Source organism: Trachymyrmex cornetzi, unplaced genomic scaffold (assembly GCF_001594075.2).
Source record: "Trachymyrmex cornetzi isolate Tcor2-1 unplaced genomic scaffold, Tcor1.1 scaffold58, whole genome shotgun sequence".
NCBI lineage: Eukaryota > Metazoa > Arthropoda > Insecta > Hymenoptera > Formicidae > Trachymyrmex > Trachymyrmex cornetzi.
In genome coordinates this window covers 542,128-568,219 of record NW_017299893.1, presented here as the reverse complement: position 1 = coordinate 568,219, position 26,092 = coordinate 542,128, and the positions used below count along the sequence as shown (strand labels likewise).

Sequence of the window (26,092 nt, the reverse complement as noted above, 5' to 3'; positions counted from 1 at the left end):
CCAGTGTCGAATGGAGGAGACATGTTCCACCCGGTTGCAGTAATTTGCGCCACCCAGTGACCACCCCGATCCGGCCATCACTTTCGCGACCGTTTCCGCGAGCCACGATGTGTTTTAGCAGCATGTTGACGGTCGGTGAATTAGTGGTGGTCAATAACATCGTGACGGTCAATTTCGCGTGGCGGAATTCCATATAGTTGCTTTATCCGCAACGTCAATGGATATTGGTGAGAAATTGGCATAATCTGCTCCGCAGTGACGCCAAATGAATTGCTTCATCATTCTTCCGATAATCATAAACGAATAAATTGAGCTTTTGAATGGCGAAACTGCAATTGTGCTCTCACCAATTATGTCGTTATATATTCGTATTACTATTATTAATTAATAATTTTAAACTTTCCTGCCTATTATTCTATAGAAATTTAACGCGAGGATAATATTTAAAATAAATGCCTTTTTCGGGATATATTATTTGGACATATTTTACTTTTGCTTGCGTTTAATTGGTAATAAAAGAGAATGGAACTGTAAACATCTATTAAGGGAAAAGTTAAATAAAATCGATTATTTATTAATTATAAAAGTCTTTATTCAAGGGAGATACTTCAGTGATTTGATTTTAAATTACAATATAATTAATATTGTAATATTAATTACAATATAATTAATATTATCAAGGTAAACTACAATTTTAGTTTAAAATTATAGTTTAAATACTTTAAATTAATAATTATTCTATTTTAAAGTCAAGTTTCAGAAAAGATTTCTAAATGTTGTTCAAATTAAACACTTAAATTTTCTCCGAAATATCATAGTAAATATTCCATAGATTTTTCGCGCTTGAACGATGCCGTCAGAACTTGCATAGCACATCAGGATTTTTAATAAATTTGAGTGAAATGGGCCAAAAGCCATCCCATTTATTAAACACCCCAATTTAGTGAAAAGTTTATGATATGCTACGATAATTCTGACGGTAGTGCTTTATGCGAAAACATTTTTAAAGTGTGATACTCGATCCTTCGAACGGGAAAAAGCAATTTTTCGTAGAAGTATATAATTATACTGAAAGTCTAAAATTCAAACAGCCATAACTTGATGAAAATAAGTCGCGTACGATCACAAACTAAAATTTATTTAAAAATTCTTGAATTGTACTTTTAGATGCTGAAATTTTATTTAGAAACAAGGTTTTGTTCTACTATAAAAAATGTTGAAAATAGTAAAAAGCACCATTTTTGGTCCATTTCACCTCAATTTACTCCTGACGTGCTACGCAAATTCTATCAGTGACATCCCGTTCAACGAAAAAAAATCGTTGGGTTATGCACTTCAGAAAGAAAAAAAGTGACTTTATCGAACAGTGTAATTGATAAATAATCGTCGGCTTTATTTAACATTTCCCTTAGGTACTTGCAATTCCTTTATTCTCTCCTACATAAGAAATGTCGAAAACATATAACTGGTATTTACCGTTACGTGTACATTCTATGATATAATGCGGAATTGAGCATATTTAATAATAAAAAGTATATATGTGTATATATATATATATACACACATATATACTGGATTATTACTGGGTGTGAGAAGTGAGAAATTATCACTATTCTAGCTAAAGAGATATCATTACTCCAATATATCTGCTGTAATAGTATTGTTCGCATTTACCTCGTGTTTGCAATTTTCCACTCTGCCCTAATTTCTTCCAAATTCCAACGGCGAGGAGAATTGTTGGTCGCATATATATATTATTTTTTTCTTGTAAAACTGTTAGAGTGCATCTCACTTATAAAGATTGAAAATTTAAGAGTGAAATCTCATTTTTAAAGATCGAAAATTGGACTGTTCTTTTTTAAGATTGCCTCAATTTTCACTCTTTAGAGCAGGCCTGTCCTATTTGAGCTCCGGAGCTAAAACGTAAAGCCATTGTCGCAAAAAAATTCAGTGTGAAAGATTTCGGGGACTGTAAAGTGTTGATACGCATCTGAGTGACACTTATCAGTCACTTTACAGTCCCCGAAATCTTACCCACATTAAATCTTTTTGCGTCGATGGCTTTGCGTTTTGGCTCCGGAGCTCAAATTTGACAGGCCTGCTTTAGAGTGAGATTCCACTCCAAAGAATCTAAAGAATATATATATATATATTTATGTACATATATTTATGTGCTCGTAAATTGATGAAATCTCGAATGCGATTCCTAAGAGCGATTGGTCTTACCCGTTGCATCGTATTTTACCGAGTGTGGTGGCATTGTTCTATTGAAACAAAACCAATGTATAGTAATACCTGCGAGAGAGTGCGAACGGGATAGAATTTTGCATACAGTCGCGAACACCTAGTCGCACCCGCACGAAGCTTGGAAATAGGATTAAGACGAATGGCGCCTTAGTTTACCGGCGTGACATCGCGCGGCGTCTCGAAGTGCTTGGTGCATTGCTTTCATTTTGTCGGAATTACGTCGGATGTAGTGCAGATACTGCAGATTGCGCCGCGGGAAAGGAATGATTAGCTGTATAAGAACGCGGCGCGATATCACGATCGCAGTTTTGATTTTTCGCGGCGCGAATGGTGTGGATTAACTATCGTTGTGTGGATTTAAAATTATGACGTTGGCAGGCACGTGTAGCAACATCTTGTAACTTATCTTCCCGTGAAGTATATAAAATATATCGATGATACAGCCGCCTGTAGAGGACTGATTTATTACGAGTCGAGTCGAAACTGCTTCGAAGATGAAATACTACCACTTTCAACACACGTTATAGCTCGCATTTCGATTCTTTCTATTTATGGTGGGATTAAAACTACTTTCTCGTTTGTAATTTAATAATTCATAGGTTCATTTATTTAGTAATATTGAGTGAAAGAGGAGGATGCCTGTCGAAATAAGCGAGATCCAGATTTGAATTCCGGCTGAGGTGATCTTTTCAGTTATAAATTTACAATATTTTAACAATGCTCATTAGATCAATAATATTAAATTGTTTGTGAATTTAATTTATGATATTACTCCTATTTCAATCCAGGATTGAGTTTCAATATCGACAAATAATCGACGTGCGGTTTGCTTGAATCGTACGAAAAGAACAGTTTGGCTAAAGTATACATACAGTTATTGTGATGATCTATCAAAATTATTTTCAAATTTGCACAGAAAAAAATACTATTCTTGAATTAACTATAATATACTCATACACGGAGAGAATTTTCTTTTAAAATTTACCCTGAAAATATAGTGATTGTGGTACAATACAATATTTTAAAGATTTTTACCATGCACTTTAGTAAAATTGATCAAACTTATTTTATACTTTATTGTAGTTTTATTAATGAATGAGAGAGATTTATATTAAAATTCTTCGAAATACAATGTTGTCCCACGACTGTCATATTTTCAGGGTAAATTCTAAGAAAAAATTCTCTCCGTGTATATAAGCAAAAATATTGCAATTTTACTTCAAAGATATTATAGTCGATTAATATTTATTTATTCGGTTAAATTTGTTTTGATGCAAGTATTTATATGAGTACATTACGGTTTAAAAGTAGTCTTTTTTCTGTGTGTTCTAGTTAAATTTTTAGATACTTCAGCAAAACCATTCTTTCCGTATGGTACGTGTAACAGTCTATACAAAAATATTAGACACCAAGACATATCTCGAATATATTCATCTTTGTTCATTTGTGTTGTTCATCTATTTAGATTTCGTTACGCACACCGAAAAAAATAATCCACCGAAAAAAATAGCATTATTTTATTTAATTAAAAATACTGTTAATTTAATAAATTATTAATGAAGTATTATTAATAAAACAAATATGTCGTGCTCTTCTTTTAATAACATTTTATCTGTTTCATTAATACTGTTACATTGAATGAACAAGATTATTTTCAATTAAATTAACGCTGTTGATATAATTTTTTTTTTCAGTGCACGATGTTTTGAATTAAAGTATTCAAGTTGGAACGTTCTCTTTTTAAATGTTTAAAAGTTACGAGATTTCATAATGAACAATACATGTAAATATTTTCACGTATATCTTTTCTGTAAAATATTATAACTTTCATGTTTTCCGCGCTAATCATTTTATTAGCAAAACAGCGACTGGCGTTTTATAAAACATATGTCGGCGTTGTTTGCATTTTTAGACAAGGGAAAGTCAACAGTTCGCTGTCATAAGGAAGGAAGAAAGAACGCAATTGTGTGTGGAACGCGACATCCGCGAAAAGAAGCTTAGTATTTGTCCAGCAGTGAATAAACTTTAAAATATCGAACGTTTCGGATTGTGCAAAGCGGTGTTATCGGTCACGTACAGAGTTGTACATACTTCGCGCGCAATTCTGGTATAGCATCCATATTGATCGGATCAACGATACGATCGTCGAACGAAGTGGTTTCTACTTGACGCAGTGTACTTCACGAGCCTCCATAAAGAGACAAGAGGGCCTTCCAAACCAAAATCCCTTTCGATCGCGTTTTAGACAAGCCATCCACACAGTTTCGAGTGTTCGCTCTTTGAGAGCTCCACTTAACAGCGAGGAAATAGGATCGATTCGCAATCGTTCGAATTGCCAGCCAGAAAGTCAAGACTTGAAGAATTTTCTCGACAGCTAAACCCCTTTTTCGCGTTAGTGATTGAATCTGCTTCTTACCGCCTGCGCTTCACTTCACTGTTCTTACGTGGAACGTACGTCTCCCGAACGAAAGTTCCAGATTGCGAGCGATAATTTTAAGATCCGTGATAGATTATATTCTGAACGAGAGACGTATCAAAATATTTTACATTTTAGAAAAGACAAAAAAGCTTTATTTTTATTACCACGTTAAGAGAAATGTTCTGTTACTAATTGCTTTAAATTTTAAGTAGTTTCTGACTAAACATTTTATCTCTCATTAAATATGTAGTTTAATTATATAAAAAAAAGATTAACGATGCAACTTTTTCAATCTCCTGTCTCAAACAAGTAATTAAATCTATGTTTGGCGAAGAAAATTGAATATTAAAAATGTACGAACTAAGTACATAATATGAATAGAAAAAATGTAAATTAGTGAATTAATGGTGTACGTTATAAGTCTTTCAAAAATAATGAGAAATTACAAATTAACAAAAAACAAGTTGAATCAGTTTATTAAAGTTCATAAAGATTCTTTAAATAATGAATTAAAAAGGAATGTAGTCTACAAGATCAATTGTTGTGATTGCGATGCTTCCTATGTGGGACAAACAGGGAGAAAATTAAAAACCAGACTCTCTGAACACCAAAAGCATATCCATAGTCAAACATCCATTCATTCAGTGATTACAGAGCATACGTTGCAAAACGATCATGACTTTGATTGGCAAAACGTAGAGATTTTGGATGTAGAGAATTATTATAACAAAAGGTTAATATCGGAGATAATGCGCATTAATCGACAGACCAATGGGCTAAATCTACACATGATACCGTTGGCTTAAATCATGCGTACATTGAGATTCTCAATAAACTTTAAGGTTTGTTCGTAATATAGTACATGTCATAAACTTTAGTTTGTTTACTTTAAATTGACCGTTATGTTTAGCAATCATTATTTAACCGACTGTCGAAATGACAAGACACATATAGTTCTCGCAGTTATTATTTTAAAATTTGACGATAATTTTTTAACATATTAACGAGTTACAAAATGTTACATAAGAGAGATTCATTGTTCTGTGTAGGAGCGTCGACTGTGTGAGGTGAGGTGATTATTAATTTTCAAATTATACGTACGATAATTTAATCATTTATATAATTTTAGCTTGAGTTCTTATTGCCACTCAGCTTTCTAATTTTGTGAGTGTGTCACTTACCTCACAAAACAGTTAACGGTTCAATTTTGAGAGGAAAAACGTTGGAGATATTATTTTGTTATGCAATACTTCAACCGTTGCACTAGGGGGAAAGATTGCTGATGAAGACTCAAACCATGAAACGTTCAAAGTGAAGGTTTACACTTTTAGTATTAAGAAGAATTGCACTAATTAATAACCAGCGTTGACTCCTATTGCCTGTACTGTATGTTTTATATTTTTTCTAAATTCTTTCAAAAATAATTTCTGCGAGCTAACATTACATAAAGCAGTAATCTTTAAGCAGTTACATAATCTTTTATGATATTTCACATTATTATTTTACAGTTTTGAGTCATAAACAGAATTATTTCTACTGTAAAAGAACACGATTTCCTTTGTTATTTTTATTTCTGTTTTTCTCGCATACGTTATACTATAATACCGTCAATTAGCAGTAAATCTATTTTATTGAAAAAATATACTGAAGATAAAAAACAGCTGGGTTTATTTTATAATTTTTCGCATTATTCATAGTCAATATAACGAAACGTATGAATTTCATTGAGCTACAATAAAACGATGTAGCATCGACTTTCAGTATCAATTTTTAGTAATATTCAAAAATGTTTTATCGTATCTCCGAAATATAAACGATGCGAAATATTATACGGATTCGGTTGAAAATAAAATCCAGAAAAACAAATATATTTTAATTTTTATAAATAAATTCGGAATATACATTCGTTTACGCGATCTATTTATGCGCGTTAATATCGTTTATTACCTTTATTTCCTTTATATTCATTACTTACTGTAAAGACATCTATAACACATAGTCATACCATCCACAAAAGCCGCGTTACAAAATTTAACAACGCGATTAAGCGACTCCGAGATTTCTGCCGGGGATACGAGCTGTCTGTATAATCACCGCAGATCGATCTACTCTGGCACGGAGAAGATTACATTTCGCGATAGCATCTGGTTAACGGCATAATTCGTGGATTCCACTTCGCGTCTTCCAAGACAAAGGTTAATAGCGTCTAACTCCTTTGACCGCAGGTATCTAATCTGACGTTGAATATACCATCGCAGTCGCACGCATTGCGGTTAATACACCCCTGGATCTTCCCAGTCGGTTCACCGAGTATATATAGGGACCTATTAAGAGGACAGAATTAGTTCCCACCGATTTCTCGCCTGCAAACACTAAGCGATTCCCGTCCATTGGATTCAGATCGGGGTTTCAAGACATTTTCCTATCGTGTATCTTCTCCATAGAGTCGAGAAATTTTAAGTGAATACGTTCTTCAGTAAATTGAATTAACTATCATCTTAAAATAAACTATTTAAATTTTGTATAAGAAAAGATATTGGTTAACTATTTTTTAATGGAATTTTTTTTATATTGTTTTATTTATTAGCCTCGGTTGGTCTAATGGCTTAGGACGCTCGTACAGAATACAAGAGATTCGGGTTCAAGTCCTGGCCGAGGTAATATTTTTCGCAATAAATTTATTAACAGTTTTAACAAATTAACATCTTTATAATATATGATGCTTGATGGTAGCAAATTAATTATTTAGGTGATCAAATTATTAAATTACTTGTCAATTTAATTCACGATTGCTAGAGTAATTTTAATTGCGTTTATTTAGTTCGGAAAAATAATTCGGCGCGCAGTTTGAAAAAGACTACAATATGGTATATATGCAAGTACATATATAGTACATATTAGTAATTCAAGATTGAATTATTTAAGCAACGAAGATCCAGCTTCGACCGTAATAGGCATTTTTAATTTTTAGTATTGATTGTGTTTCTCACATATATGGTCTAAAATAAAGATATTGTTTATTTATTAGTACATCATCAAACGACAATTGTGAGAAGTAAATCTTAATTTTCTGTTTGCAATTCTTTATTGTCAAGTTCAAGTTCTTTTTATTGTTTTATAGGCTTTCAAAAATTGTTTAAAAATTCAGGGTTACTTTTATATGTCTTTATTACATTGCTAAATAGTTTTTTAACTCAAATGTTAAAACCTTTATTAATAAAAATTGAAATTTGTTAAAATAGAGAAAAAATTTGAAAGTGTTTTGTTGCTAGAAAAAAGATTGCAACGGAGGTTTAAAATGCTAATTAATTTTTATATAAGGAAAGATATTGGCTAATTATTATTTGTAAATGGAAATTTTTTTGCATTGTTTTACTTGTCCATACATTGCGATCGATACGTCGAGACGAATTTAAATAGTGAGAAACGTCAGTCATCATTATTTTTGACGGTTATAACGGCCTTTACAGCGTTATGAAAATCTGCACATAATTAGCATACTAATTAAGAATAATATAGTAAATCTGATTATAATACAATAATTCGGGGCGTACTGCTTAATGCGCTTTGGCGATTTATTTTACTTTGCTGAGTGTTATCAAATGTATATTTCGTGATATTTCCATAATATTTCATAATTTGTTTAGGAATTCATTTATAAATGCAAACGGACGGAGGAATATGTAAATTTATTTAGATATTTAACTAATTCTGTAATCTACCATTTTTTCTCTTTATTGTTTTCATAATAGCATTATAATATAAATGAGAAATTTTAATGATATATGTATTTCGCTCGAGTAAAGGATATAAACGAAATTATATTTTACATATCATGTATAAAATAATCGTAGTTAAAAATATTTAATTAAATCTTTAATTATAATATGGATATCTGAAATATTTGAAAATATTTATCGCTTTCTCTCTTTTTCAGTAAAATAATAATAAAAACACAGACAATTTTGTGCTACACGCAAGGACGCTTTTGCTAAAATATCTAAAAATTTAACTAGATGCAGATCAGAAAATAATTTTGTTGGACTATCGAAATAATTATGTAAGATGATCACACACGCGTAATGAGCAATTAATTATACTTATTATATATCTCAACATATCAATTGCAATGTATTGACAAGTAAAACAAAAGAAAAGTTTATTTACGAATAATTAATTAATGTTACATAAAAATTAATCAGTATTTTAACTGTTCGTTTGCAATTTAGGTGTTTTTTTGGCATAAACGAAATTTTATTCTCGAACTCTGTCTTTCTCACTTTTGATCGAATTTTAATTTTTATTAAATAAACGTTTTAACATTTGAATTAAAAAGCTATTTGATAATATAATAATGAAATTGAAAATTTTTTTTATATTTTCTGAAAGCCTATAACGATAAAAAACTACGAAAAATTTTGACATTCCAGCTTGAACATCCTATATAATTATTTTAATAGTGTAACAATTATTTTTATCTGTATCTAGCTAAATTTTTAGGGTGACGCTTGAAATATCATACTATTTAATTATTCAATTTTCAGGTTTTGCTAATCAATTCTATACCAAAATATCTTTATTAATTTTGTTAAAAATACATATAAATATTTAAACCAAATAGCATGTCAGGCATTACTTTATATTTTAGCAAAATTTTCTTTCTTTGTAGATGTTCTTTCTGTGTAGGTATAAACAATCTATTTTTGTTCTTTTTTCTTCTTTTCACATATTAAATTCTTAAATTCTTTATGGGACAACGAAACTCAATCGTAACAAATGTGTTCGATGAGTTGTGTCGATCAATAATCACTGTTTGGATACATCAAAACAATTTGACTGAAATTAAGTCGGTTTTGTTTGAGGATTGTTCAAAAATTCCTTCAGGAGCAAATTTTTTGCATCTCTTTTATAAACCTCGGTTTTCTTTCCCTTTGATCCATCGTCAATATTGTTCGGTATTGATGTGTGTTTGTCGGGAAAGTACACAAGGCGAGTCAACATCGAAACAATCGACGGGATCTGCTTTTTCGCGTGAAATTTCTCGTTTTGTGGCACATAGGATTGATACTCGATGGCGACACGGCGATTAACGAAGGTCATTATGGTGAGTAGATCGCGGCTACGTCCGTGAAGGTCCAGCTCTTCGCAGAGTGCTTGTATGAACCAGGAGCCGCTGTCCGGATTGCGCCACGAGAAAAAACCTGAAAAACGTAACGAGCGGTTTACTCTCAGACTGTAGTGGATTGATTTGTCTTTCCGATACTTAATGAGATACACTTTGCGCAGCCAAGATGCACGCAACGTTATCGGAAGCGAGCTCTTAGTAAGGTGGATGCACCAGCGAATGACCCATGACGTATGATAGTAGCAGGCATATGGGACACGGTAGAAATTTAAAACTCTGGAGATAAGTATAAAACTCTAGAGATATGTATATCAAGTATAAACTGTACACGCGATGGTTAACGTGTGCTTGCCTTTTCTAAGACGTTAAAATATGTAACCTGATTTTCTTTCAGATTATTAAAAAAATATGAAGCCTTCGAAAATGTAACAACCTATATGTACACTGTTAAATTTTATAGGGTCTAATTAACTCAATGTGAGTCGCCACTGCTCCTACTCAATAATATCGTTATTTTTTACTAAAACAATGGTTATATTTGATACTATACAGTATTAATTTAACATTATATAGTGTCAAATTTAATTATCATTTTAGTAAAAAATAACGATATATTTAGTAGGAGCAGTGGCGACTCACATTGAGTTAATTTGACCCTATCAAATTTAACAGTGTATAAGTAGATAAGAGCAGTTCTCGTATCTTAATAATTCGCTTGCTTTAAAAAGATTTTTTGAGTAAAAATAAAATGCATTATTTATTAAAGCTTATAAAGTTGTTAAAAATTGCAAAGGTAAACTATTAAAGCTATAGTGTCAAATTTAACCTAAGGTGAGTCGCTACTTTATACAGTTATTTTATACCAAAGCAATGGTTATATTTGACTACGTCTTGTCAATATTTGATCTAATTATTGTTTTAATGTAAAGTAACGATATATTTAGTAGGAGCAATGGCGACTCATCTTAAGTTAAGTTTGACACTATAAATTGCCGATGTAAACCTATATATACTGTTATATATAACAGTATATATAACAATATATATACTGTTATATATAACAGTATATATAGATTTACATCGCCAAGTTGACAGATTTGTTACGACTTCGAGATAACCCAATGTCTAATAAAAACTTGCAACTTTCTAGGGCAATAAGTTTAAATTAATCTTAACTTTCCGCGCATATACGAGCAACCGCATATTCCTTGCTAATTGTGTTGCGCGGAACAGATATATTTTAACCTGAAATTACAAAGTTCGGTGTTACCTTAGTAGAGCACTTAAACTTCTTAGGAAAGCTGCGTACATTCTATATCTAGATGGCATCGAGACTTAAACCTCACCTAACGGGCTGAGGATTAAGCGAAGTAATGTGAGATTAGAGATAACAACATCACTATATACGCGAAACATGTTTAGAAAGTATTTATTTAATACTTGTAACAAAATTATTTAAAAAGTTATTGAGGTCATTAGAGAATTATTATATTGTATGCATATTTTATTTATTCGACGAATATTTATTAATCTTTATAGAACGAAAAGTTATAGTGGCGTTGAAATAGTATCATATTTTGAGGCAAGGAATATAATGAAGTAATGAATTATGACAAATCTTACTTAAGAAAAAGCTGTAAGATTTAAAAAATAGATCCCTGTTTTCTAAAAGTTAAGTGATATCCATAAATGATATCCATTTCTATTAAAATGTAGATTAATTTTAATTTTAATATTTAACTTACTTTTTATCTTTTCCTAAGAATTTATTGTTTCATCATTTTCTAAGAATTAAAAAAGCGAAAAGAGTTAAACTGAGATTAAAGTTAATCTACACAAATAGAAATAAATTTAAATAAAGGACAAACAGGCAGTTGGGAATTAGCACAGTGGTCGGTGCGAAATACTCTTCAAAAAAAGCTTTATCTTACATTTACATAAAATGAGATTTGTACATGTTTCGGCTAGTATTCTAGCCTTCTTTAGCAAAAAATATGCGATGACTCGTCATGATCTATGATATTGAAGACAAACTTACGATGTTAACAAAAATTGGCATAATTTGATCACAATCGTTGTGCAGTAACCCCTACTCCATTAGAGAGTCGTTCTCACCAGTTGCAAGGCTGGATGGTAGTAATGAATAAAAACCTTTAAATATATAACTAAAGTAATAACTAAGCCTTTAAATTAATAAATAGAGTAATAAGTGAGAACTATAATAAATATAAGTCAAGACTTACTTCACAACGATGTAAACCTCAAAAACAAACTCGCATGATGATTTGTTTATTTAGAAATAAATTGATTGAAATGGACATAAATCATAATGTCCAATGGTAGTGTAGAATCGTTCACAGTACAAAGACAATTACAGACGAAGTTTCAACACAAATCGTAGTTCAAATGGAATAAACCTGAATCATTGAAGTTAATTCTTGTAAATAGTTTCTGATCTCTTGCTTCCTTAATCTGTTTTTAGATTTGTTTGCATCTTAATAGCATTAATAACTATTAGTTCAAAATTAGATTATTCTCTTTTTCCCGTTTACATTACTGATTGGATTTGCCAGCGATTGTTTAATCTGGAATTACTTCGCACGCGTTATAGGTATACACATTCAGATTTTACTGTGCTGTTCAATTATTTCGTTCCCTTATTTCGCTATTCCATTGATCTTACCGCAATGAGACCTTATCATCGACATTGGCTCAAACACGTTGCGATCGATATGTCCTTTGCAAAGGTACTGAATACTACATTGGTCCAGCCACATTTCACCGCTGATTATTCAGTCGAAGACATTTTCAAGTTACAGAGAAACTATCTATACGCTCGTTAATAAATCTTAACAATTGGACAGTTACGAGCAACATGAAGTATCGCGATGTAGAATTCGTTACATTTGAAAGGTTGCATTGTAGGATCGAAACATATTACAGGAAACACGTTGTTAGAATAGGCAAAAACTGCATTTGCATCCACTTACTATTCAAGAATATGTAAGAGAAATCGATTTCTTGATATATTCTGACAACGTGTACTCCTTAAATGGCGTATACAGCGTGCGCCACATTCTCACTATAGCTGTTTTTATCTAGGAATCTTGCATACAGTAATAGAGACAATTCTTCTACAAAAATTCAAATAGCGATTGTTCTTTAAATATAAATAATTAAAAATATAAAAATCTTTTAACACACATTATCTACAGATGACGAAGTAGCATTTTTTATTTAACTTTAGACGGATTTTTTATTTATAAAACTTAATTACAAATTTAATTCTAAAAACATTTTATATTAAATATTAAAAAATTGTTGAGAAAGATCTTTATTAAATTTGTGCCTAGAATTGAATTTCTTTATTATTAGTATTAGTTGTCAGAATTGTTTAACACGATAATCTATCGGAATAATTTGTAAATTACAATTAATTAGCAGTTTCGGAGAATATTCGGGCGCCGTATACGTTAAGCGTCAACAATAACACATGTGACACGAATCACGTGTCGTGAACATCTTAGCGTTAACTGGATATACCACGTGCTCGATGATGTATTAACCATACGTTCATTTCCATAGCGAAGTGTTAAATGCACGTTTACTATCACCATCGGTATGTTAACTACGCGCTTATCTCCTACATGGCATATTAATGATGCCTTTAGCATCGAGCCAGGTGTTATCCGCGAATTCAGCACACCACCCACATTATTAACAATACGTCCACTTCCTGCTGCATAGAGACGACACGCATACACGCACACGCATTAACAAGTAATCTTCTTTGGGGTATTAATAGCGTGACCACAGCGTGCTACGTTTATTATACGGTATATCTAGAGTCTAGAGTTACCAGTCGTACTCTTTTTAAGGTTATAAAATTTCTGGTCATTAATTAAAATTTTATACTTACACGTAGAGTATTATCTTTTAAAATTTACTCTGAAAATATGGTAGTGTGGTAAAATATAATATTTTAAAGATTTTTTCCATGTACTTCAGTAAAATTAATCAAACTTATTTTATACTTTATTGTAGTTTTATTAACGAATGAGAGGAATTTACATAAAATTCTCCGAAATACAATGTTGTCTCAAAACTACCATATTTTCAGGGTAAACTCTAAGAAAAAATTCTCTCCGTGTATAAAATTGTATTATAATAAATAATAAGAATTGTCAATAAAAATATGTTCTAAAAATTTTATTTTATTAAATACCTATATATAATAGATAAAAAATTATCCTCCTTCCTCCCTGCATTATTATTTAAAAAAAAATGTACATATGTATTCTTTTCTTATGATTCAAATAAGGTAACTTTAGATGCAACTATTATTTAGTCGCTGATATTTTACCTCGCAAGAAATCCGATATTCTCTCAGACTGGTTTGAAAAATCCATTTATTCGTTTGCTGCGATTATTGTCAGAATTTCTCCAAATATATTGAAATAAATCCACTATGCAATCAGTACATGCACGTTCGTAATAATCATTAATAATCATTGCGAAATGCGTAAATACGTTGGGATATTACTGGGGTTTTACCTGCGCCTCATTTTAATGAACTCATTCAATTCGCGGATATTAACTCGAATTTGATTTCGATTGCAAGCACGCTATTATGGCAAGTGCAAAAAAAAATGCTTGCGGTTTGAAAAGCAACGTGAACCATCATCTGCTGGAATATACATATCTTCTGTTTCTATTATCAACAAATTCTGTTTATCGGGCTCGGTTAATACGACGGACGAGGCGTATCCGCAAACATCATTCTGTAAAGAGAATATACTCGCATTACATAATTCTGTTTACCCTCCTTAATCGATAGACGTGCAAGGTAGGATGAGTAAAGTCAAGCGAGTAGTCAAGTAAATTTTGTGGCGGTATTTCTATACAAGTAAACTGCTCGCGGCTATACAAAATTTGTTTTTAAAATGCATGATATTAATGCATAATTATTAACTTTTGAATATTTTTATTATAAATTCAATAAGAAGATAATTTTCTCTAAATTCCATTTGAGCGTATATCATATTTATGCACATATGTATAATAGCATCATATCTGGAAGAGAAGCTTTTATTCAGGAATATTTAATTGTAATTCACACCACATGCAAATGTCATTTTCATAAACGAGATACGAGCGCTTTGGTACCAAAGTGCTAATTTCAGTGGACGCAATTTGTGATTATCTGAGTTATCTCGCTGACAATCGACGGGTATTTTTCATTAATCCAATCCCGCAGAATTGACATCGCACGGTACGCTTTGCTGGTACGTGAAATTCTCGCACGGAAACCTGCCAATGCATTTGTTGGTTTGCCGAGTTTCGATGTATCCTTTTTTTTCCCCTAGTTTCCTCGTTTTTTGCGAATTGTCACGCTGCAGCTCGCATTCGCAATAAATCACCAGAACTGTGATCGTAACAAAGTTCGCGCTATTCGGTTCCAAATTTAGGCGAATCTCAGTCAAGAGTTTGCAATATTTCTTTCGGAACCTTCTGTGATATTCTCACGCATATTGTCAGTGCGCTTCCGTTAGATTTGTGAAGTTTGAGTTATCGCGCAGTTCCTTCCGGAATTGTGCTTAAGGCGTTATCTTCTACTTGGCCAATAGTACAAGTGAAAATATAAAAGGAAGCTCTCTTTAGCATACAAAGAAATGTTTTTTGTAATAAAAAAGGAATGAGACCTTGAAGTCTAGATTGGGTCGTGATAATATATTATATATACGATCTTCTATTGAAATATTTCTATAAAATATATGTCTCATAAAAAATACAAAATTATTTATTACTAACAAAGTGTTTAATGCGTTTATAATTTTGATTTACTATCGCACTTTTTGTAATTTATGTACATAATTAAATGCAATTTTGTGTGATTATATAATATCAACCATTTATATTGTATAAATAATTACACTTGCATATCGAGATAATTACATCGACCGTATATGTATAATGTAATATAAGTTCTATATATTCAAAAACAACACAATTTATAATTATAAAATTAATAGATGTGATAATTGTAGATTTATTACTTATTTTAAAATTATTTTGGAATAATCATAAATTTTATCATTAAGAAAAGTGCTGTGGTATTATATTTTTAATTTATTATTTTAATTATTCTTTGTCTAGTTTATTATATTTAATTAATACTCTACTAACAATAAGTGTGTGTGAGTTATCTTCTTTATATCATTTTTTTTCCTAATAAATAATTTTGTATTTACAAGAAAGAAAAATAAAATTAATTTCCAATTGTTTTCTGTTCTAAAGACTGTAATTCACGCTTTACCTAAAAACGTACTTATTTGTAGGAACAGTTGATAAAAATATTTTAAATATGGTGAAAATATTTTAAATTATAATGCCAGGGTTGTTATCGGTCAGGGAAAATCGGGAAAAGTCAGAGAATTAAATAATGGTTTTAAGAAAATCCAGGAAAACCAGGAAGAGTCGAGGAATATAAGAATTCATTAATCTAAATAAAAGTAAATTATTGCAACACTATTTCTAAATTTAAACTTTACTTCTTCTTAAAAAATTATTAAATTGAATTTTTCAAATTATTTAAAAGAGTTGTGATTTTTCAATTTTATTGGAACTCACTTTGCGTGGAAAGTCAGATGCCCCTTGGCAGTGGGAGGAAGTGGGATGGAACTCGTTTCGCATAGAAAGTCGTGCTCCTCTAGATAGGGGATGAAATTCGCTTCGCGTGGAAAGCCGTGCGCCCCATAGGCAGGGAAAAGAGATGGAGTGGATCTCGTTTCGCGTGGAAAGTCTGATGCTCCCAGACAGAGCGCGAAGTATTGTATAAAGCCGAAATAAGACGTTATTATTACTTAAAATAACAATAATACCGATTCAAGGCTAATAAGAATCAGCACGGGAAGAGGTGCGCAACCTTAAAGTGGAATGATGACTTAACTCCAATATCTTGTAGTAAGAGTCCGGTTAAGATATTCAATTTTAATAGTCATTACTTAAACTTTTTTGTTATTAACTTTTTAACGATTAACGGCCGCCACCTAAAATCTGTTGGAGGTCACTCAGGATCATCACCTTGACAACATATGTCAAGGTAAAGATCATCGGCTCCTCTTTTCTGCAGTTTTATCTTTATTTTTATTCAGTGCTCTTTTCAGGTTTTATTCAAGGAAAACTTTACAGACTTTATTAGTCATAAAAATACTATATTTTTATAATTTTTACTGATGTGTTGCATATCCAGTCATATTAATTACATATTTTAGTTGATTCGAGAATTGGCTAAGAGACTTAAAACAGACACTCCGACTTTTATTTGCTGGCTAATGGGTACATGAGAAAAATATAAAGAAAGAAAGAACAATATTTCTACATCGATCGATGTAAACGGAGATGAAAGAGGAGCGAAAAAATGTATCACGATGTGAAACTTGGCTACGAACGACCAGGAACGTTTCAAAATAGTCGTTTGAACAAGCTTGGATGATATCCAACTTCAGTTACAAAACTTCCTGCTCTAAAAAAAGTCAATATTTATTTCGTATCGATATCTTAGAAATTACAGAAGTTATTATTTACATCTCGATGCACTCTCGTTTCTTACAACAACAATAATAAACCGATACATTGTTTTACACATGCGAAATGTTTTTAAAAATATTTTCTCTATTTTTATATCGAGGGATATAAATACGCGATAAATACGTTTGCGGCGTATTTATGGATTATTTGGATTTATCAGAATGTAACATCTTTTATATAGACAGTTTTTTGTGATGACATTTTTGTTGGGAAATTATTTTAAATATGTCCAGAATTTGTTTTACATAGATTTACTTATTTTTTGTGTCCAATTTATAGAACTTTTTGCAACTTTTAATAATAATTGCCAAAAAAACAAATTAAGAAAAAAAATCATTGTTTTGTTCGATTATATTTTACTATATATGTAATATGTTATAACTCAAAAATTTATTTAATTAAAATATTAAAATAAATTTGTAATTGTAAATTCTTTAATTTAAATGATGAAGGTTTACAATTATTTATCGAAGTCTAGATTTAGTTATCGAATAAAGGCTTTGGAACAACGTTCAAGACGACAGAAGGAAATGCTTGAGTAACGGGAGAACATTAAACGTTCCAATGTATTTGTATACTGTTAGTGTATGATATATCGCGAGCTATTGTAATCGTATTTAGGTTGAATCCTAGATGCAGTTCGATTCGAGACAGTATACGAGCGCATGTATCGATTTATCAGTTGACTGATTGACGTTCTCGCTAGACAGCGACGTTGTTGTACCCCGTTGGTATACACCACTGTCAACACAAATTCTCGCACTCCATTAGCAACAGCAAGTCAAATGTTTGTACACGAGCGGAAACCGCGGGAAAATATACGCGTCGTATTATATGGGCGTTGTCGCCGATGTTCGCACAACGAATTCGCTTTTAGACACCTCTCTTTAACGAGCGATTTCCAGCTGGATTAAACACGAAAATACGCGTTGCAATCCCCGAAAACGGTTGTATTATTGAGATTCTACTGAGATTTGTGTAAGCTCTTCTATGATGAAGAATACATGGATAGAACGAGTTTGCTGAAATTTAGGCAGATACAGATTTAAAAATAACATTGTCCGACAAAATCTTACCCTTTTGTACAATACGAGTGTGAGTAATCATTTCCGACATATTTTTTCCTGCTGAACACAAATCCGTTAACAAAATTTGATTAGCACGTTATAATTTTGAAAAAACGTAAAAAGGCAAAAAATGACGATTTCATAGGTAGGGAGTCTTTACTGGTATCGATACTAATTTGTTTTTTAATTTTATCAATGTCATGCGAAAGTATCAATTTTTAGTTTTAAAATGCATTTTGTTTTTAAATTGATTTTCCGTTTTCGAAATACTACCAATTTAAAAACAATTATCTTTTTATGTAATATATTAAATATATAATAATACACTTATTATTATTCAAGTATTATTTTTCAAATTAATATATTTTAAAAATGAAAAATTATGTCGAAACAAAAGTATTTTAAAGCTAAAAATTAATACTTTTATTTAGAGTTAATAAAATTTAAAAAAAATTTAGTACTGTTGCTATATAGCGTTATGTAAATCTTAAAAAAATCGTATTTTGTCTCTTTGAGGCTATTTTTCTCAAAATTGTGGCGTGTCATATTTTATTAATGAATTTGTGTTCAGCAGGCAAAAATACATCGAAAATAATTATTTACATTTGTGTTGCAAAACAGTGTTGGAAAGTGTATTTCATCAAAATAATTTTTCATCAAAATAATTATGTAGGAAATTGAAGCATAATAACCAATGCCGTAAAAAGTTTTAATATTCTTTTTACTATAATGAGCGTTCTACATAATTATTTTTATAGTTCAACAAAATTATTTTCACATCTGTATCTAGCTAAATTTATAAATATTTCAGCAAAACCATTATTCTTTTTGTACGAACTCTTAAGAATTTATATCAAGAATATGATAAATCCTGGTTATATCAAATTATACATGCAAGAAATTATAAATATAGCGAGGCAATCAAACACACAATGATTGGTATAATAATTGGAAATTTCAAAGAGCAGCTGGATCATATTGAAGGTATTGAGTTGCAAATAATATTGGTTTACATTCATTAATGAGTTTCGGTCGGCATGGGAGCAGAGAAACGTTAGGAGTCGAGGTGTAATTGAGGAATTGGCGTAGATTATACATCACACGGTCGTACCATTCGCAAAGCCTGCATTATTTAGAATAAGCAGCTTATGATGCTATAGAATCTCGGACGTGTGCCAGAAGAAGAAGCTTAATTCGTATTCTATATCTGTTTATTGTTTAGTGTAATTGAGTATCTCGTTAATTCTTGATATCTTCCACTCGGCGGAGTACGAGCTGGCACTGAAACGTGTTTCAATGCAATTATCGTTGGAAATTTGAGCACCGTTAGGAAGACGTTGCAACAAACACAAAGCGCAATAAGAAATACAAATGAGAATGCTATAGAGAATGATACATACGTGTAGAAAATGCAAACGCGTCGATTTGAGGATGGGTTCTTTTAGAGGGTGAATGCAATTTTTTTTTAGACTAAAATTTGATAAACTGTATTTTGTAACATTTTATATTTGATTAATAATGTTGAATATAGACTTTGTTCCGATTAAAATCTATAAATTGGAGTTTTTTACTTTTCTGTCAGAAATATGATGCCTCCTAACTCATTGATTCTCCATTGAAAAATACTGTATCTCTGTTCGCTTTCATTTCTAACTTTATAGACACGAACATCATCTTATATGTATGAGTTCGACAAGTATAATTTATCTTGTATTTTTCCAAATATTTTCAATATATTTGCATTACACGTACTAATGATGGTTGCCCAAGGCTTGAAATTTGAGTAAACATCCTCATTAGCGAGTACCATATACGAGGCCATTCATTATTTGCCTACCTTTACTCAAGCGGTAAGCATCATTATTTTTTCAATTGCTCTTTATTACCCAGATTTATATCGTGCTATATACATGCTGCACATATAATCCATACTTCCATATTTGTTTCTAACTATAATATATAACATGTACCTAATGATAAAAAATTATCAGGTATCTTTTCAGGTTGCTTGACTTGTTATCAACAGCATAATTAATCGTAATTTATTTGTTATTAGCAGAGAAAAAGAATATAAATTTATACAATTCATTTTTCTGCGATTTCACATTGTGAACATAAAAATTGTTTCAAACATATACTAGTTATATTAATATATATTTTTTTGTCTAATTTTTTGTCTATGGTTTATTTTTTCTTATTCTGGAGGAAGCTCTATTAATCTCCGCTACTTTGATCTATCTACAGGCTATTCTTGATAAATAGCTTGTTCAACTTGCGTCTTGATATAAATCACGATAATCTCATTTACGTAATTATAATTCCTTATCATCAAAGTTCCAAATGGATATCAGGAAACGCTTACTTCAGTAAATCGAATGGGAAACATGTTGGAAAATATATTCCCTGACTGGATTATCCGCGCGCGACATTCCTATAACTCTTCGTCACACCGTTTTGAAGTACCACCTTTGTTCAGATTCCCTGTGTTATCTTGGGACGGACTATTTTGAAATAGAGCTTACGTGTGCATTTATGCGCGGTAGCAGCTACTTGTGGTATCTGTTTGTTCGTATAAAGCAACTCAGAATTATCGTCTGCTCCCCCTTTCAAATTTCTACATTTATGACTTGTGAAACAAATAAAACTAATATTAATTGTTAAAAGAAATGAGACGAAGATGAGATAAAGATATATGTACAGAAAGAGTATAGTAGGACATTTAAAATATCTCTCGTAACTTATGAAGAGAAATTAGATAATATAATTCTTTGTTCACTTATATTGTAGCTATGAGTAGAAGCAAATGAGAAAGAACTTACAACTTGGATAAGATCAAATTTTTTTAATCTAGTGATTACACGCATCGATTAAGAACTATGCATTGACAATTGGTTTATTGAATGCAACTTCCCTTCTATACCTTGATCTTTTTCTTATAAACTTATATTTACACACACACGCGCGCGCGCGCACGCATTATATGATAGTTCAAAATATACCAGGTGTCCAACGAGACTAACAATAATTCACCGAAAGATATATGAGACTAAACTGAGTCGAAAAGTCTTCTACCATTTTGCAATTTTCGCAATAATTAACTAAAAATTGTGATCTTCAATAATTTTTTACTCAAATACTATCAACTTAACAGAAAAACTGCAACATACAAAAATAATTTATTTTCTTCTCATAGAACTCTAAGAATTTTTTCAGATTTTTTTATCAACTTTTAAATATTGCATTTTCTTATTTTTACCAACATGAGAATATACGGTATTAAAAAATTCTGAAAAAATTCTTAGAACTTTATGAGAAGAAAACTAACAATTTAACAATTTTTGTCTTTCGCTGTTTTTCTATAAAGTTGATAGTATTTGAGTAAAAAATTATTGAAAACCAATATTCAGCGATTTTTAGTAATTAATATCTTGTTAATTATTGCGAAAATTGCAAAATGGTGTGTGTAGAGTACTCTTTGACTCAGTTTAATCCCACCTACCTTCCTGTAAATTATTCCTAGAGTCTTGCCAGACACCTTGTATAATACTCTTTCATACTTCTAATTTTTTAATACTTATATTGTTCTTTGCTAACATTTACGAATAATAGAAAAGTAAATAAAAATTCTGTAGCCTCTATATTTACGTATACATATACATACCGTCGTAAGTAGAGTACGCGACCAAGATGTCTGCATAGGCGGGTATACTGTATTTGAGTGTATTACTCTTTATACTATCTGTCTGATGAAAAAATGTCACTCCATTGTCCAATTGCGTCCCGCGACATGCCTGCGGAAAAGAAAAATGCACATGTGAGCGACGATACTAGATTTTCTCGGCACGTAAAAGATCCATGGACCCGCGACAGTGGGAGATTTTCTCCGTGCAAAAACGTCCAGCGAATTGTTTAAAACGCTTTAACGTGACATCATAATCCGCGCGATTCGCGAGATTATTAAAACGCTCACGAAACGAGAGACGTACAATATCTACGTGCACGGCTGGAATCGCCATGCAATACAGGTCCGAATTCTGGCTACGTTAATGCAATTCTTAACAACGTCATTTTTATGTATGCCGTTGCAACATATACACATATACGTAAACACACGTACATATAATATATAAAAATATATATAAAATGTAATAATTTGTATTTATATCTCTCGTGCACTCTAGATTCTTGTTGTGTTTAACACATAAAAATCGATTTGCCGTGTGAGCTGTTATCGGCTATTCAATTACATAAACATGGAACTACATAAACATGAAAAAGAGTTGCAGTGGCGCAGATATTATAAAACACGATAAAACATTTAGCTCTCCGATAGCAATATTTAATCCATAATATTATCAACAAAAATATCGAAACAACCTACAGTTTTATTATCAACTTTAATATTTCCCTTTCGACTTTTGAATTTAACCCATATTATTTTTAATAACATATACCTGCTAGTAATAGCAATTAATTCTTCTTCCGATAATCTGTTTTTTTAAATACGGAATAAGTGTTGTTTATGGAAATTATTAAAGTATAATAATTGATACATATATCCTTTGTGTTATTTTAGTAATACTTGTCATTAAATGAATCTCAACGGCTTCAGAAAAATTGATAAACAGCAGAGTTTCTAAATTTAGCAGTTTTATTTCTTCTGATAAAAATTGTACATCTTACAGTAAGAACGGCTGCTTGATATATTAAAAAGCTAAATGTTTAATGGCCGGTAGCCAAGTGCTGCAATTTCTTTTCTTTGGAAAGGTAAACTCGTAATAGAATGTACGAGACAATTACACGCAGATCTATCGATGTTTACAGCGTCGTTAACGAAAGACGAGCAGCTTGAACGGAAGCGCAGCAAGAAATATGGAAGCTACTTACTTGAGGCTACCGTGGCTGCACACAGCTTTCAAGTGTACAGAAAATAACGTTAGTTTCGATAGATAAAGATCAGAATTTGTGCGTCTGTGCAATTGCTCGAAAATTCCAATAATCTCATCTGTGTATAATTTCTATACTATAACTCTCTTCACACCATGTTGTTAAAATTTCAAATTGGTATCGGTCGAATCATCGATCGGATAATTCGCAATTGATTAGCCGCGTTTACATAGATATATGATTTAGGTACACGTTTACACATTGAGAGGACTCGTGTCTGGATTTGCTTTCGAAATAATTGTCATTTTGGTTGGACCTTTTGGTATGAATCTAAGATTATAATTGAGTCTTGCGAATTATTATCCGTTAGGATTCTCGAATGCACGCGCGCATTCGAGACACGAAATCAAATTATTAATCATTTCGATCGTTACCAGCGCTAACTTTATCGCGCTCATTTATCCCCGTCGCGCTTTATCTTTGGGATCATCGATCCTCTAACTCTATTTGGGACGGAAGCAGTAATTTCGAAAGATATCCGGCAAGTTGGCCTTTCGATCCTTTTTCTTTCATGGCAAACTAAATTACAATCATTGTCGGAATAGTTGTTCTTGATTGATCGTCCCTCCATAATCTTCGCAATTGTCTTGCGACTAAGACTAATATATTAATCAACGATTTTTAACGATCAAAAGTTATATAAGTTAGTCGATTATTATATGTATATTAACTCCTAATTAATTATTATATTTTAATTAATTATTATATTTTAATTAATTTTATTTAATTAATTAAAATTTTAAAATTAAATTAATTTAATTTTTTTTATTTCAATTTAAATATCAAAGTTAGGAACGATTCCTCGCTTCTTTCTATAAATATTTCATAATATATTTCTGTCGTGTTCGTACTTTTCAAAATAGGTAAAAATTAAATCATTCTATTCGTGTAATTCTAATACTGTATAATTGTAAACGTAATAAAAAATCAGCAATATATCGCGCACGCACGCACGCACGCACGCACGCACGCACGTGGTGTTTCGACCAATCAAACTCTATGCAGTTCATATTGGAAAAAATTACAAGCATAATTTAAGCTAATGACAGCGGTATCTTAAATTTGGAATAACTTCGCGAAAAATGATCGTATCGAGGTCGGTAAAAAAGTATTTTAAAGATAAAATTCTATATCTTTTACGCGCATGTTGTCTCATTGAACAGTGATACCTGATTCACATCATGCACCATCGCAAAGTTGGACTTTTGATTATCCATTTTCGCATGTTGTTACTTGTCATCCGCCATTTTGAGAATAATGGCCTAGTATAATTTCCATTCAAATAATCTCAAAGTGGATATTTCAAGCTTCATTTTGCTTTTTTAAAAATATTTTTATCTTCATTATTTACCAAGTTATGATCATTTGAAATTTGGTAAATTTTTCCCAAATTTATAGTGTACCGCTTTTTTTGGAATTGACAAAGGAACTTCGCGAGGTGTCAAATTCTGATTTTAATGAAACTTTGTGAACTTGTGTGTGTGTGTGTGTAGCTCATATAAAGAGATGAATTTAGAAAATATCAGTTGGGGCGAAAAAACGGTTTGAAGGGGTGAAATCACTCCTTACGTGTACAGCGGTTTTCAACTTTTTCCGTTATATCTCGAAAACTATTCGAGATATCAAAAAATGTTTTATACAAAAGTTTTACAACAAAATTACCTCTATTCATTTACATCAATAATATTTTTAATAAACATTTTTTTTCAAATTAAAAAAATTTCTTTTATTTAAAAAAAATCTTATTGATGTGATTGAACAGAGGTAATTTTATTGTAAAACTTTGTATAAAACATTTTATGATATCTCGAAGTTTTCGAGATATAACGGAAAAAGCTGAAAACCGCTGTACACGTAAGGGGCGATGTTACCCCTTTAAATTTTTCCGCCCCAACTAATATTATCTAAATTCATCTCTTTATGTGAGCTACAAGTACACAAAGTGTCATTAAAATCAGAATTTGACACCTCGTGAGATTCCCTTGTGAGTGTATATAGGGCCTTTGGAAAGAGGGAAGAACAGATTTATAATAGCTGCCATGGTATAAATACAAGGGTATATATACGCTCGACCGGTGGGCGAGTTTAGGAGGCCTCTGCGCATCACCTTGCCTACGTCACATTAATCATGCAATCTCGGTTACGTTCGGAGCACTTCGGCCGGCTAAAATATGGCTGCGCCATGACGGCTTGGAACCGTTCCGTTTGGCTACAATGAGTGTTTGTGCAGTGTAAGGATGCAAAAATAATTACCGAAATAATGCAAAAATAATTACACAAATTTATACTTATTACTCATCATTCTCATAAAATCCTTTCATTTATCTTAATGAATTGACGCTACCATGGTTTATTTCATTTTTAACCATTTGGATTTGCCGCGTAATGATGACGTATTCAAGGTGCCAATACTCATTGGGTGCTTTCCATTTGATGACACAAAAAAACCTGATAAAATTTTAATCATTATCGGTCGATATATCGACCGATAATAATGATTAAAATTTTGTCAGGTTTTTTCAAATAAATTAAAGATTATTTGTGATTATTTTTGTAGATAGTTTGTGTCTTTAAAATATGTTTTACAACTTTTATAGATGAAGAAATGAAAGTGAATTAAAGGTATTTCCTAATATAGTAGGAAGAAAAAAAATTCATAAAATTTTTCTTTCTACATTCATAACGGATATAAAAAAT

At 31.4% G+C, this 26,092-nt stretch overlaps 1 protein-coding gene across 2 annotated transcripts in view; it reads right to left on the bottom strand.

Moving 5' to 3' along the window:
* Window positions 1–9,276: 9,276 nt before the first annotated feature.
* LOC108766396 (caspase-1) overlaps window positions 9,277–26,092 on the bottom strand; it is a 44,562-nt gene continuing 27,746 nt past the window's right edge. For both annotated transcript variants that reach the window (XM_018515659.1, XM_018515661.1), the window contains exons 4-5: window positions 22,110–22,239; window positions 9,277–9,867 (exon numbers count right to left, since the gene is read on the bottom strand). In XM_018515659.1, the coding sequence (XP_018371161.1) occupies window positions 9,509–9,867; window positions 22,110–22,239 (489 nt within the window). In that variant the 3' untranslated portion in view covers window positions 9,277–9,508. The remainder of the gene's footprint in view (window positions 9,868–22,109; window positions 22,240–26,092) is intronic.